This window comes from Arvicanthis niloticus, chromosome 6 (genome assembly GCF_011762505.2).
Source record: "Arvicanthis niloticus isolate mArvNil1 chromosome 6, mArvNil1.pat.X, whole genome shotgun sequence".
In the NCBI taxonomy this organism is placed as follows: Eukaryota; Metazoa; Chordata; class Mammalia; order Rodentia; family Muridae; genus Arvicanthis; species Arvicanthis niloticus.
The window spans coordinates 1728624-1741598 of NC_047663.1; the positions used below are offsets into that span (position 1 = coordinate 1728624).

The window sequence follows — 12975 nt, forward strand, 5'->3', positions numbered from 1 at the left end:
AAAGCGAAAGGCGGGCTCGCACTGGAACTCAAGCCCCAACTTGGGTGATTGGCTGCTGGGATTGGAGGTGGGACTTCATGGCCGCGCTCCACGTTCATTGGTTGGGTTGTAAGAGGGTTCCAGAGAGCGCACACTGAGACTGTAGCCATGGAAGAAAACAGCGGCTTCCGGAAGGTGAGACCTCTGCAATAGTGGCGGGCTCGCTCGGGCATCGCGGGTCCCCGCGTGACAGTCGTGCATGCTCGAAGTCAGCCTTATCGCTGTGTTACTGTGTCTGTGGCGGGGGTCCGGCAGCAGGCTTGGAGCAGCCCGCGCACTCTGCGGCTGGACTGAGCGGGTTTGTAGATTAACAGGCTGGACGGCACGGCGGCACATCCAGGCTGGTCACCAGGGGTCTTCCCAGGAGGGACCACAGGGCCTTTCCAACTCGGCCGATGCGAGTGCGCGGGACACACTGACACGAGCCTCCACTGGTTGGGCCGAGGTCGTTTCTCAGTGACAGGTTTGAGAGGACTCGCAAACCCATCTGCTGGAGGGAAACAGAAGCCGAGGCGTTCCGTCCGTGATGAGTGGTGCGGTGAGGGTCGGCTCTTGGTTATCAGGACAGTACGCGCCCTGTGCAGAGTCCAGACTGGCCCCCGCACTCCATTCAGTACTTGAATAGTTTGGGGAGCTTCGACCATGACCGTAGTTGTGGTAGTTCACTGAACTATGGGGAATGGGCTGTCCCAGCAAAGAGTGACAGGGAGGGACCTACATTTCTGGCTGTGGCCTTCTGAACAAGGAACAGGAGTTTGAGGTGCCACAGGCTTTACCCTAATCCTACCCTCCAGCAGTCACATCCACTCTCTCATGAAACAGCCTGCGGAGGTGTTTTAGCTGGCTCTCTGACATGGGCTTCCACCCAGGTCCTAACAGTCACCAGTTGGAGGTCCTGGGGCTGGGGTTCCTTTCTGGCACTTCGGGTAGCGAGCGGGGGGCGACCAGCAGGTGGCGCTGCTCTCGCGTAGTCGTCCATGGACCCTCCTGGCCCAACTGACAAGTTCACCTGTGCCTGTGTCCATTCCCACCCATGCCTCTCTGCAGCGAGTGGGTATCATGGCTTCCACGTGGCTGATGCTCGTGAATCCAAACCCACCTTTCTTTGTAGGTCACCCACTTCTAGAGTCTTGGTTGCCTGTTGCTGCCTACTTTGCCTTTTTCCCCAGCCACTTCCTATTTTGTTCTGCACTAGGCAAACCTGAGTGGTCTCATGGCTGCACAAGCTGCACAGATGCTCAGGGGCTCTTCATGGCTCACCTTAGGTGTCCTCACTGAATTCCTAGGCCTCTGACTTCTCTCTCATCTCCACCTCACACACTGCCACCAAACTTTCAGGGGTCCAAGCCATTCCAGAGGCCTGGCCCATCCCCTGCCGCCACCACCTAGCACTCCTGTCACATCATTACAGCTAGGTCTCTCCAGACCTAGTCTACAGTGTCTTCCCAGAATCAGTGCTGTGTCTCCATTCACAACTAGAAACGACTTCCACCTTCTTGCCAAAGAAAGCTCAAGGATTCTTGGGTATATATCCATCCACCCACCCCTCCAGCCACAGCCCAGTTTAACATGCTGATGTCCTGTGTGAGTGTGGCAGTAGATCCAAGCCTGGACTGCCAAAGGTGTTGGCATTCCTCAAGGCTGCCAGGGCCCCCGCTGGATCTGCTGGAGCCTTGTCCCTCAGCTCCCAGGATTGGAAATGATGTCACTGGACTTTCTCCCATCTCTTTTGTGCCCCCTCATCCCTACAGGAAAGACCTTGACAGTCCCCCGTCCGTCCGTCCGTCCCATCTTCCCCTCAAAGCACAGCTGGCTTCATCCTCTCAAAGTAGGAAGTGGGCCCAGGATAGCAGTTTCTAGCTGGGCAGTCACAACCATACTCCATTCAGAACTGACACTTGGGAGGGGGCGGAGGGGGGAACTGACAGAGTTGTGGGGAATGGCACTGACTATGCCCTCCCTCCAGGAACTGGTGAGCAAACTACTCCATTTGCACTTCAGGGATTGCAAGACTAAAGGTTTGAGGCACCAGTGGGCTGGGGAATAATGGGAGGGGGGGAGAGAGGGAGGGGGGGAAGGAAAGAAGGGAGGTAGGGAGGCTGCCCTGTAACCTCCCTTTCCCTCCAGTCAGCGGGGACGCCCTGCAGCTCATGGTGGAGTTCCTGAGGATCTTTGTACTAGGTGAGCCAAGGGTTTCACAACACCAGAGGGAATTCCTTGTTTTTCAGTGAACAAAGGTTTTTCTCAGCTACCACCAAGCCTAAGTCCTGTCCCCGAAAAAATGTACTCAAGAGCCACCTAGGCTCCCCGAGGGTTAACAATGGGTGCAGGGGACCTAACAAGGGCTTTCATGGTGTTCCACCAGAGGCTGCTGTCCGTGGAGTCTGGCAGGCCCAGGCAGAGGACCTAGATGTTGTGGATGTGGATCAGCTGGAGAAGGTGCTCCCTCAGCTGGTGCGTGGGACGCAGGCGGGGCAGTCTGCAGCTCTACAGAATGGTGCCTGGGTGGTCACTTTGAGCCTATTTCTCCTCCACAGCTCCTGGACTTCTAGAGTTCACCCCTGTGAACTAGGCCTCACTAGGCCTGCAAGGTCTAGTGAATCCACACCAGCATCAACACCTAGTTCCTGAGCTCTCCAGCTTCTAGAGGACGGGAACATCCCAGCAGCTGTTACCCTTCCTAGCTGTTGCCTCTAAGAGTCCCTGTGAGACAGGTGCAGGCAAAGGTGAACCAGCCTCCCTCCAGACACAGCTCCCCACCCCCCAGCCTTGCATTATAAATAAAGCAGCTGCTGGCAGTGCCTCCTTCTTGCCACCCTACATCAAAGCTGCTGTGTAGCCTTTTAACCACCTGACCCCCACCCCTAGGATGCCTCCCTGAGCTGTAAATTTGTTCTTACAAAGCGACATCAATAAATCCACACCATCTCAGAGGCCTGCCTTCTCACTGCCATTAATCACCCAAAGTCTAGTTGCTTCAAAGCCTGAGCCCCATGCCCCCTTCCATCCATCTCAGTGGGACGAGTGCACAACTCTCAGGAAGGACAGGATAACAGACAGCATGTGGGCACATGCTGCAGTAGAACTGGAGCCCTCACACCTGTGGCTGCATCACTTGGAGAATGTCACTCCTGCCACAGGCCACAGCAGCTGCCACTAGTAGGCAATGGGGTCCAAGAATGTTTCTGTGAACCAGTAACGCCCACTGGGGAGGCCAGACCAGGATACACAAGGTGAGAAGACCTGCTGCCTGGGCCTGTCCGGCTCTGCCTGACTGTAGGCTGCATATAGGTAAGGGACAGGCTGTGCCCTCAGAGAGGTACAACTGTGAGGCGTTCCTGTGTGAGGCTTTCCAGGAAGCCCAGTCCAGGCTAGAGCCCTCTGAGATCATCAGGCCAATTCTCAGGAAACACGCTGGGTGTCTGGCTGGGCAGTGGTAATTAAAGGTGGGGGCACACACCTTTAATCCCAGCACTCAGCAGACAGAGGCAGGCGGATCTCTGTGAGTCAGACAGCCTGATCTGCATAAGCCCATCCAGGAAAAACAAGGCTCTATTACACACAGGGTTTCTGTCTCAAAAAACAAAACAAACCAAAATAAGCAAATCATGTAGGGTGTTTTGCTACCTGCTACACATAGTACCCCTGCAGGTCTTAGAGTCCCTTACGTGTCAGAGTCCAGTGTGAATATGTCCCTTCTGCTCTCACAGGGCTAAAACAGACTTGAGGGCAACCTCTGAAAGCAGTAGCCAGCCTGGATTGAGCTGGGTAGAGAGCTGCTCTGAGTGCCTGCGCACACACACGGTTAAGTATCTGGGTTCTAAGCACTGAGGAGTGGGTGGGAAATGAGAGACCTTAAGGATTGAGCTGGCTGATGGGACACAGGGCTCCAACCAGCTTAAGTACTAGAACTGGACCTGCAGTCCCCAGCTGAAGGCATGGAGAAAGGGTTACCAGAACACCCTAGGCCAGGCAGGTAGCTCTGTGGTTAGCACCTGTGTCCTCTTCTGGCTGTATGCCAAAAGTGCGATATGGCCCCAGGTTGTAGGTAGTTTGCAAAGGAGGCTTCCTCCTACACCTCTGTCCAGTCTGTAAAGGGCTAAAGAGGTCATATAAATGAAGACAAGCTGGCCTGCCCAGGGTTCTGGCCTTCTCAAGCCCTTCAGAGATATCCCAGCTTTTTAAAAACAGGAACACCCTGTGGTTCAGCCACACTCCCAGGGTTGTCTAGGAAGCAGTGGGTGAGAGTGAGCTAGAAGAAGCCTGAGGGCCTTTTCTGCAGAAAAGAAGATGAGGTGTTTTGAGAGAAGCGCGACTCTTTATTCCTGCTCGGGGTGGGTGGGGTAGGGTCTTGTGGCTGGTGATGGGTGTCTCCAGGCTGGTGGCTCTCACCTCTTGCCGGCTGTGAGGCAAACACAGGAATGATCACAAGCCCCTGGGCTCCTTCCCAGCCACCCTGCCCTACCCAGCTAGTCCATGGCAGGCAGGCACCTGGCAGCTTCAGCCACTTGGGCACTTTGCCCAGGCTTCTCTTCACAGGCTGGGCTGTCCCTTGGATGGGCTCTGGGGGCCCCAGTGCCCCCTCCTCAGCGATTGGCTCAGACTCCAGGGACACAGGGTCAGGGGCTGGCAGCAGGGGTGGGGACCCGGCGGCCCGGGACATACACCTAGGGGTGAGAGGCCAAGGCCAGGTGGTGGGCACAGCCTTGGAGGGGCTCCCAACCCCTCATGAACTTACCTGGCCACCAGCACATCAGCCGTAGACGGGGACACCGTGTGTTCTAGCAGCCCAGGTTCCAGGTAGAGACCTTCAGAAGTCAGAGCTTACCCTCAGCCACAGATGAAACCTGTACTTCCACCCAGGAGCTGACACTGAGGTAAGGCTAGGCAGCTGCCCCAGGGAGGTGGGTCCTGGGCTACAGTCCCCCAACCTCTTAAGGACCTCAGAGTGAATACTTGTAAGGCCTCTTGCTTCGGGCATCAGGGAAAGTGGGATTCAGGGGGGTCTTGTTGGCCTCACTCACCTGTAGATTCTTCAGCTCCAAAGTGCACAAGCGCAGCAGGAAAGAGGTTGGCCTGCAGGGAGGGCAGGGAGCAGGGAGGCTCAGAGGGCCAGACAGGCAGTGTTCAGCAGGCTCCAGTCTCCCAGAGGCGAGTCCACCCTTCCTCTAGCACTCCACCCATCATAGACCACAGGACAGCAGAGCGGCAGTTGGGAGCCCCACTTTTCATGTGCGAGAACTGTCCTTCAGTCCCACTGCCCAGCTGTAACACCCGAAAACTGTCAATGTCACTTGAGTTTATGACTGAGGTACATCTGGCCCAGGAGGTCAGAGGAGACATGGGGATGTTGGGGGGAGGGGTGTCTGGGTCTTCCAGCCTAACACTGTCTAGGAATAGAAGTGAGAGACCTGCGTCCCTGTCCCATTGACATATAGCCCCTCCCTCTGCTTATGCAAAAAACAACAACAAAAAACAGAACAAGACAAAAAACAAAACCGCAGTGAAGGGGCTATGGTTAGGAGTGTCTCTAAGGTTAGGAATGTGCGCACAGCCACTTGGAGACAGGAGTGTCCTAGGAGAACAGGCCCAGGCATGAGGCAAAGGGGCTGGTTCTCAGAATCAAGCTGCTTTAGAGGTGCCATGAGCTGAGATGCTTCTTTGTAAGCTACACCGGTCCAGGCGGGGTTGTTAACACTGTACTAAGGAAGCCAAAGCCAGGACCAGCCCAAGCTCCTCCTGTCCCACCCAAACAAGGATAGCTAGTGCTTTGAAAACACACCTGAATGCCTGGGATCAAAGGCTCCTACACCACACCTACCCAAAACCACACCAGCACCAAATTTGTTGGTGCTACAGCTGGGCAGTCACACGTGAAGAACGTAGTTCTCACAGATGAGAAGTGGGGCTCCCAGCTAGTGGTCTGCTGTCCTGTGGTCCACCTATCCAAAAGGGCTAGGGAGTATGAGGTTTTTGTGCAGGGACTGGACCTACTTTCCTGGGCACAGGTATGGGGTGGGAGCATAAAGTAGACAGGTTGCTCCCGCTGACGCCACTGGACACAAGGCTTTGAGGCCCCTTACAGGGTGACAGTACAGCACACAGTTGTAGCGGCCCAAGAGGCCCTAGTATCACACATCACAGTGTTTTCCTCTTTTTCAGATTTTGTGCCCACTGGGGCTGGGGCTGGGGCTGGGGCTGGGGCTGGGGCTGGGGCTGGGGCTGGGGCTGGGGCTGGGGCTGGGGCTGGGGCTGGGGCTGGGGCTGGGGCTGGCCGACGTGGCCAAAAGCTGAGGGCAGCCAGGAGTCTGGCAGAGCCTAGGAAGGGGCTGCAGCTGCAGGCTGAGGGCATTCTTTCCGTGCGGCTCCAGGCTCCTGTGAGTGCCACAGGCTGGAGGGGTGGGCGGGGTGGGTGGGGCTGGGGGGGGATGTTAAAAGATTAATAAGAGCAAGCTTCAAAGGCCAGGCCTAGGAACGCTGAAACCTCAGCCTCCAGCCGGCAACAGAGGGACACAAACAAGGGCGGTGAATGCTTTGAAACCCAATTGCGAGGTCTGCGATCAAAGCAGCGTGAGAAGAGGCCTGTGGGGTGGGCGGGGGCTGCCCCAGTGCCCCTGGGAGGGCGCCTGTGGGGTGGGCGGGGGGGCTGCCCCAGTGCCCCTGGGAAGGCGCCAGAAGGAAGCCAGGGATCCAAGTAGGGATATGGGAAGGCCAGTGCTAGGGCCTTCCTTGGCCCAGAATGGCTTACCTCCCACCAAGGTAGCCTTGCGAGTAGCCAGGGCCACCTTCTATTCTCCTGCCAGCAACTCAGTGGTGTTCACAGGCAGCCTGTGGCCCACTCTTTCTAGCATTTCTGGGAGCCTGGCTGACATGCCCATAAGGTCTTGTCTGTTTTCTACCACTACCAGTCAAGGAGGCTGGCTCCCTTGAGATGTGACTGAGGAGGCAGTTGCCATGCGGCAGCTCCAAGGCTGGACCCTTAGAGAGCCGTGTTTGGGAAGCTCAGAGAAGGCCAGGCAGAACCCAGAATACCATGAGAGGAAAGGCCTGCTGTGGGCTCTGTCCCTAGATGAAGGAGAGGTGAGGGCCGGGATTGTTGACATCAAGGCTAATCAGTTTTCACAAGAGGCTGGGCCTTGATGTGAACCTAAGAGTGAGCCTCCCCAAACTCTCCTGCATCTCCCTCGCAACTGTGGACTGCCCCCTGCTGCTGGATCACCACAGTTGAAGAGCTTCTGCCCTCTTCAGCAGCACAGAAACAGCCATCAATTTAGTTCATACCCCAAAGGCAAGGCTGCCCCTTTCCCCTTTCCCCTTTCTCCCTAGGACCAAACAATCCTGTAAGAGGCCTTGCTGCCTTTCCTCTGAATTCTTGAACTCCCTACCTGCTCTAAGCAAATAACAGGCATTCCAGGACCAAGCCTGTTCAAGGGAGGAGCCCTGGGACAGCCTGTTGCTAGTGTCTCCTTCCAAGGGAGACTGGGCTACACTCCAATGGTAGGGGTCAGGGAAGTCCTGGTTCCCTCTCAGGCTGAGCCTCACCTGACTCAGCTGGGTATGAGGAACACTGCCATTGTTCTGTTCTGTCTACCTCACTCCTTACCTCTTTCTGTCTCTCAACTTGCAGATACAGATACGACACCCTCTCAAGCTTAGGGCAGGAAGTCAGGAGAGTGTGGGGAAGGAATCCTCTTGTACAAAGCGGTCGTCTAGGCCCCAGACCAGCTCCTCCAGAACTCAGAAGATGAAACCCTTGCCCACTTGCTCGGGGTCCCAATGGAACACAGGAAGGTCCACAGAAGACCATCCTAATCAATAAATGATATTCCAGCCTCCGCTCACTGCAGCACCCGCTGGCCACTCGGCCTCAGACGGAAACAGACACTGGCCAGGATTCCAGGCTCTAACCCGTCCTCTCTACCCCTACTGCAGACCCACACAGAAAAAGCAGTGGCGCAGACTTGACTGCCTGACCACAAGTTTCAAGCTACACCCCTCCCCTTAGGCTCCCAGGACTACTCAGAGCTCAGGGGGAGGGATGAGGGTGGCAGTTGACCAGCAGTTCCCAGAATACACCTACAGGGCAAGAAAGGCAAGACCTCTCTAAGCCTCAGGAAGCACAGCAGGCCAGGTGGGACTGGGCACGGATCTCTAGGCTTTTCCCTGCTTTGCCTGTCTTCCTTCACTATGACACCAACAAAACACTACTGATCTCCTAAACCTTGAGCAAGGGGTGGGTTGGGGCACAGCAGGGAGCCTGGGGCTCAGGCCCAGAGATCACAGTGCAGGTGGGCTCTGCACCCACCTCTTGGTGGTTTAGTCCTCCCTGCCCCCATGCCCTTTGAAAGCCCTGCTCTCCTGGGCCAGTGGAACCCCACACAGTCTAATGTGGACCAGCCTGGGCAGCAGAGCCCAGCCCTGCCAAAGACACGAAAGCTGCAGCTTCAAGGGCTGCTGCCTGCTCACCTATGGAGGGGGGCTGAGGGGAGCAGGCTTCTTTCCCTAGGCAGCAGGAAGGGATGCCACCCCTTGGGAGGCCCTATGGCTCCAGACAGAGCTGATGATGAAAGGAGACACTGCCGGTAGCAGGGGCACGGTGTCACCGGGAATCAGGCAAAGGCGGGTGAGAGGCACCCTGGGGCTTGGTAGCAGGGGCACGGTGTCACCGGGAATCAGGCAAAGGCGGGTGAGAGGCACCCTGGGGCTTGGGGAGGGGCCTGGGCACTGGCCCTCAATCTCTAAGCATCTTCCAGATTCAATGTTTATCAACAAGCTGGCTAGGGAGGTAGGGAGGGGCAGAGATGAAGAAAGAAGGCCGGCGCCTGGAGGTTCATAAGCCAAGAAGGGAATCACAGGGTCACAGGCCCGCTCTGGGGTACCTCCCTGCTTTCCGATACTGCAGAGCCATGTGGCTGCACTTCTTCTCTCAACAGACCCTGGTGAGCTTCCAGCATGCTCCCTGCCCGGTCTCACCCCAATGGTGGCAGTTCTAGGCAGCCAGTGGAGCCTGTCACCCCCAACCCAGACCTTTTTGTAGAGGCCTTCAGGCGCCTCTGTTGTTAATTAAAATATCTAAAGACTCTGAAAAGGAAACTGTTAGACTAGAGGGTTAAGGAGGCCCCAGCTGCTCTCCCAGGGGGGAGACAAGGCATTCATTCCAACTGGCTCTGCAGGGTGCAGGGGCAAGTAGCCTCTGCCTTGGAGATTTTAGGGCCTCCAGAGGCCCCATGGAAAAGCCTGGGGCCAACCATGGCATTTCTACCAGAGACCAGAGGGGGTGTTGGGGAAAGGGACAGAGGTGACAGCCAATAGCAGCTAAGGACCCCAGCCCTCTTGAGACTGGTGTACTGATCCTAGACCAGGCTGCCAGGCCTCTTCCTCACCCAGATGCTAAGGAGCCCTGTGGCCGGGACCTCCAGGCTGCCCGGCTGAGGACAGCAGGCCAGCTAGCTGGGCAGGCCCATCCCCACCCCGGGGCCAGGCAGGAAGCGGAGGAGGCTGGAAAGCCCTGTCAGAAACAACTTCAGAGGCACGCTGCTCCCTCTGAATTCACCGGCTCTAAAAGGCTTTATTACCCACCGCAGCGCCTGCCAGGGCGCTCCTTCCCAACCCAACCGCAGCATGGCGCCCTGCCCTCCCAGCACAGCCAGCCCCAGCAGCACCCCTGTGAGGCAAGCGGTACCTGAAAGAGAGTCAGCGTGTGGTCATCCAGGACCATTTTGGGTGGAGCTATGACTGTGGAGAGAGGGCAGACAGGCCTCAGTAGGCACTTGTAAATCACCTCAGGTCACAGGAAGTCCACCCACCTCTGCTGCTCACAGGGGTCTTCACCACCCTAGTGACAACCCTGTTCCTGGGCCCATTCCCCCTTACAGCTTAAGTCACAGGGTGAGACTGGGAAAGAGGCCAAGCTGAGGAACTGGGCACTGATATCAACTCGCTACAGGGGACCACGGGGTTGGACAGAGTTGGAGAGCTAGACAACTTGGCTCCTAGAGTAAAAACCATCTCAAGTCCCAGTCCAGAGAGGTCACACCTTGCAGACAAAAAGGAGGGAAAGAGGATCGGTGCCAGATGGAGGCGGAGGCCAGCTGAGGAGCAGAGACTTACATAGGTAAAAGGAGAGCTCAGGATTCCCCAGGTGGCTCCTAACAAAGTCTCGCAGATCCCCCACTGTGGAGAAAGGGGAGCAACACTCACTGCTCAAGGTCCTGCTGGGAACCTAGGGCAGGAGCCCCAGGGCTGTCCCTGGCAATGCAAGCTTGGCATCCACCCTGCGGGTAGACACTAAGCCTGGATGTGAAGATCTCCCACCATCTGTCTGCGCCATCCTCGATGTCCAACGTGGTGGGAACGCAGCACCGACCACGGGAGGATCCCCATCCTGACGCAGGAGAGGCCTGCCTACGGACAGCCATGCCACGGTAGGCCCATAGTATCCCCAGTACCTCTTGAGGACCCAACTCCTCAACATGAATCCTGCCAGGATAGGAAGGCTTAGAACTACTTCATCTTCACTGTCTTAAAATAGCCCACCAAGGTCCACTCCATCTCTGGTGGCTTTGATGGCTTCTTCTCAGAGCCTTCCTACCTGCACATGCCCCAAACACTCAGAATCAGGACTGAGCTGAGCCTCTCTGAGAAGAAGCAACCCAAGTCCTGAACTGGGCCTGGAGGACTCACAAATGCTGCAACCTCAGAGTCACCTGAAAGTCACATGGAGAGGATGACAGCCGCTCCAAGGGCTGGAACTGTAGTCCTGTGGTGTAGAACACCCAAACAGGGCACAGTGGCCCTCCCAGGAACAGCAGGCACTCACCTGTCTCACTGGGGCGGAAGAAGCCCTGCAGGATGTAACGGTCAGGGAACAGGACCCTCAGTGCCACCTGTTGAGGAGAATGAGCTGGAAGTCAGAGCTACACCAGCACAGGGAGGGGTCTCCCTGCTCTGTTCCTACCACAGAGATTGTCAGCTACCCTGGGCCTGGTTTCCCCCGTGCTCCTCAATACACCTGAGCTGCAAGAAAAAGAAGTCAAGTGCCCAATGTGTGAACATGTGGACCCTAAAAAGCGGCACACCCCTCTAACTGTTCTGTCAGGAATTCATGGTCATCTCTGCCTATAAAGTAAATTCGAAACCAGCCTGGATTACATGAGCCCCTGCCTGAATGGATGAACGAACAAACGAACGAATGAATATAACCCATCCTGTGTATGTGTTCCAATCTGCTCTGCTGGCTGGGTGTGGTGCTGTAGACTTGAAATCCAATGCTCAGAAGGTGGAGGCAGAACACTAAGTTCTGAGCCCACCAAACAACAATAACAAAGCAAACAAAAAAGGTTTTGTTTTTTTTTTCATCACAGGGTTAGGGAATAGTCTGGTAAAGCAGCACTTGCCTAGCACGTCCAAGGCCAAGTTCAATTCAGTACTACCAAAGAGAGAGAGAGAGAGAGAGAGAGAGAGAGAGAAGCGCTTTTCATCATAAATGCTGAGGATTAGCTGGCCAGTCCGGAGCCTCCGTACACAGGCCTGCCATGATACCTCCTCAAGGAGAAGGTCCCACATGCGTGGTGGTGCTACCCAAGCCTGGTGCTCCCTAGCCTGTGAACTGACTACCTGTGCAGATGTCACAGTCACTTGCTAGGGCAAGTCTTCCCCACAGAAACTTAAGGAAGTCATTGCTTACCTTTGGGTAGCGTTCCAGTTTCTCCTTCATCTGAGCCTCCCTGAAAGCCTTGGTCACTAAGGGGGCTTCTTCCAGGCGTTTCCTGTGGTAAAGAAGGCCAGGTCCCAGTCTCAGCAGAAAAGCTCCCTACTCTTGAGCCCGAAAAGCAACTGCCTTCCCCCTTGCTCTCCAAGGCCCTAAGGGCTGTTCTCCCTCAGGAGGGTAGGAAGGGACCAGGGTGAAGGCACTGAGATGACTACAGGGCCAGGGGCACCCACCGCTCACTCTTGAGCTGTGCCAGGCGTCTCCTCACATCATCCACGGTCACCTCAAAGAACTCGTCAGGTACCTCTGCTGGCCAGGGCTGTAGCAAGTCCTCTAGGTCAGGGTGGCACACCACAGGATCTCGGTCAACAGGCTATGAACAGAGGAATTCAGTTGATACGGCACCTCCATGTACATGTGTGTGCACATACATGCACACATGTGTCCCCACTCTTGGAAGAGCCATGAAGGCGCTCCAGCCCAGGAAAGCATCTCCCAACCAGAGGTCAGAGGAGGGCTTGAAACAGGAGTGTTCAGAAGCCTTGGTGTGAACATGTGCAGCCCTCAGTGGGGATCAGTGCTGCCCAAGGGAACTCAACCTCAGGGCAGCCCAGAAGTGTCCTAACATACTTTTTGCCCCTACAGAAGAACCTCAAGTTCAGGAAACCAACTTGGAGAGCTGCATTCCCTGTTGCAGGCCTCGTCAGGGGTTCCAGAAAGGAGGAACAGTGGAAGCCACCAAATTAGAGTGTTGGCAAAAACCCCAGCTGGCTGACCCCACTGCTCTCTTGCAGTCAGTGCCCTAAAGCCAGGCTGGCTCCACCTCTCCCTCCCTGGGGAGCAAGCTGGCCTTCCCTCTGCCCACCCAGGGGCAGAGGAAGGGACAGCGTCACTCCTAATTGGCATCAATGGCAATGAAAATTACAAGGCAGACCCAGTCCATTTGCGGTGCCCAGGAGGGTAGGATACCTCCTCTGTGCTGGGGCCACCCCATGGAGCCAGGCCTGACCAAGGTGCCAGTTGGGCTGGCAGAGCCCATGCTGGGTTCTGTCCTGCAGAAAACAACAGCTGTAATGCCACAAGCCAGGCCCTGAGACGCTGACAACTTGGGGACAGGTTGTCTGGCTCTAAGGACAAGCTTCCCCTGCCCCTCCAGCAGCCTTCCTTCCACAAGTCAGGGCCAAGCCACAGGGCCATCGTTCTAAAGATGTCTTCAGGCCCAGGGA

The 12975-nt window shown here is 56.2% G+C and overlaps 2 protein-coding genes across 13 annotated transcripts in view; one reads left to right on the forward strand and one right to left on the reverse strand.

Moving 5' to 3' along the window:
* The first annotated feature begins 45 nt into the window (after nucleotides 1-45).
* Cenpx (centromere protein X) lies at nucleotides 46-2972 on the forward strand. 5 transcript variants are annotated; one of them, XM_034506234.2, is made up of 5 exons: nucleotides 46-174; nucleotides 2006-2057; nucleotides 2167-2220; nucleotides 2405-2493; nucleotides 2577-2972. In XM_034506234.2, exons 1-5 carry the CDS (start codon nucleotides 148-150, stop codon nucleotides 2589-2591), a joined length of 237 nt encoding a protein of 78 aa, XP_034362125.1. In that variant the 5' UTR covers nucleotides 46-147; the 3' UTR covers nucleotides 2592-2972. The 5 variants fall into 5 exon arrangements, with proteins under 5 accessions (XP_034362125.1, XP_076791431.1, XP_076791432.1 ...); XM_076935316.1 differs by lacking the exon at nucleotides 46-174 and adding an exon at nucleotides 181-337; XM_076935317.1 differs by lacking the exon at nucleotides 46-174 and adding an exon at nucleotides 344-577.
* Nucleotides 2973-4337: 1365 nt separating this feature from the next.
* The window catches only part of Aspscr1 (ASPSCR1 tether for SLC2A4, UBX domain containing), a 35031-nt gene continuing 26393 nt past the window's right edge, over nucleotides 4338-12975 (reverse strand). For 5 of the 8 annotated variants that reach the window (XM_076935307.1, XM_076935308.1, XM_076935311.1 and 2 more), the window contains 10 exons: nucleotides 11983-12122; nucleotides 11726-11807; nucleotides 10859-10925; nucleotides 10354-10518; nucleotides 10150-10212; nucleotides 9722-9774; nucleotides 5064-5115; nucleotides 4778-4847; nucleotides 4531-4706; nucleotides 4338-4441 (listed from right to left, as the gene is read on the reverse strand). In XM_076935307.1, coding sequence (XP_076791422.1) covers nucleotides 4428-4441; nucleotides 4531-4706; nucleotides 4778-4847; nucleotides 5064-5115; nucleotides 9722-9774; nucleotides 10150-10212; nucleotides 10354-10518; nucleotides 10859-10925; nucleotides 11726-11807; nucleotides 11983-12122 — 882 coding nt within the window. In that variant the 3' untranslated portion in view covers nucleotides 4338-4427. Of the gene's footprint in view, nucleotides 4442-4530; nucleotides 4707-4777; nucleotides 4848-5063; nucleotides 5116-9721; nucleotides 9775-10149; nucleotides 10213-10353; nucleotides 10519-10630; nucleotides 10746-10858; nucleotides 10926-11725; nucleotides 11808-11982; nucleotides 12123-12975 lie in introns of those variants that run through there. The other 3 variants (XM_034507137.2, XM_076935313.1, XM_076935310.1) reach the window with 2 other exon arrangements.

Excerpts from the sequence above, each read along its gene's own strand:
- Cenpx (XM_034506232.2), top strand. The coding sequence starts at position 1,739 with ATGATGTCACTGGACTTTCTCCCATCTCTTTTGTGCCCCCTCATCCCT. Across the intron at positions 1,868-2,005 it reads GCTGGCTTCATCCTCTCAAA|GAACTGGTGAGCAAACTACT; the intron begins GTAGGAAGTGGG and ends CCCTCCCTCCAG. Across the intron at positions 2,058-2,166 it reads CAGGGATTGCAAGACTAAAG|TCAGCGGGGACGCCCTGCAG; the intron begins GTTTGAGGCACC and ends CTTTCCCTCCAG.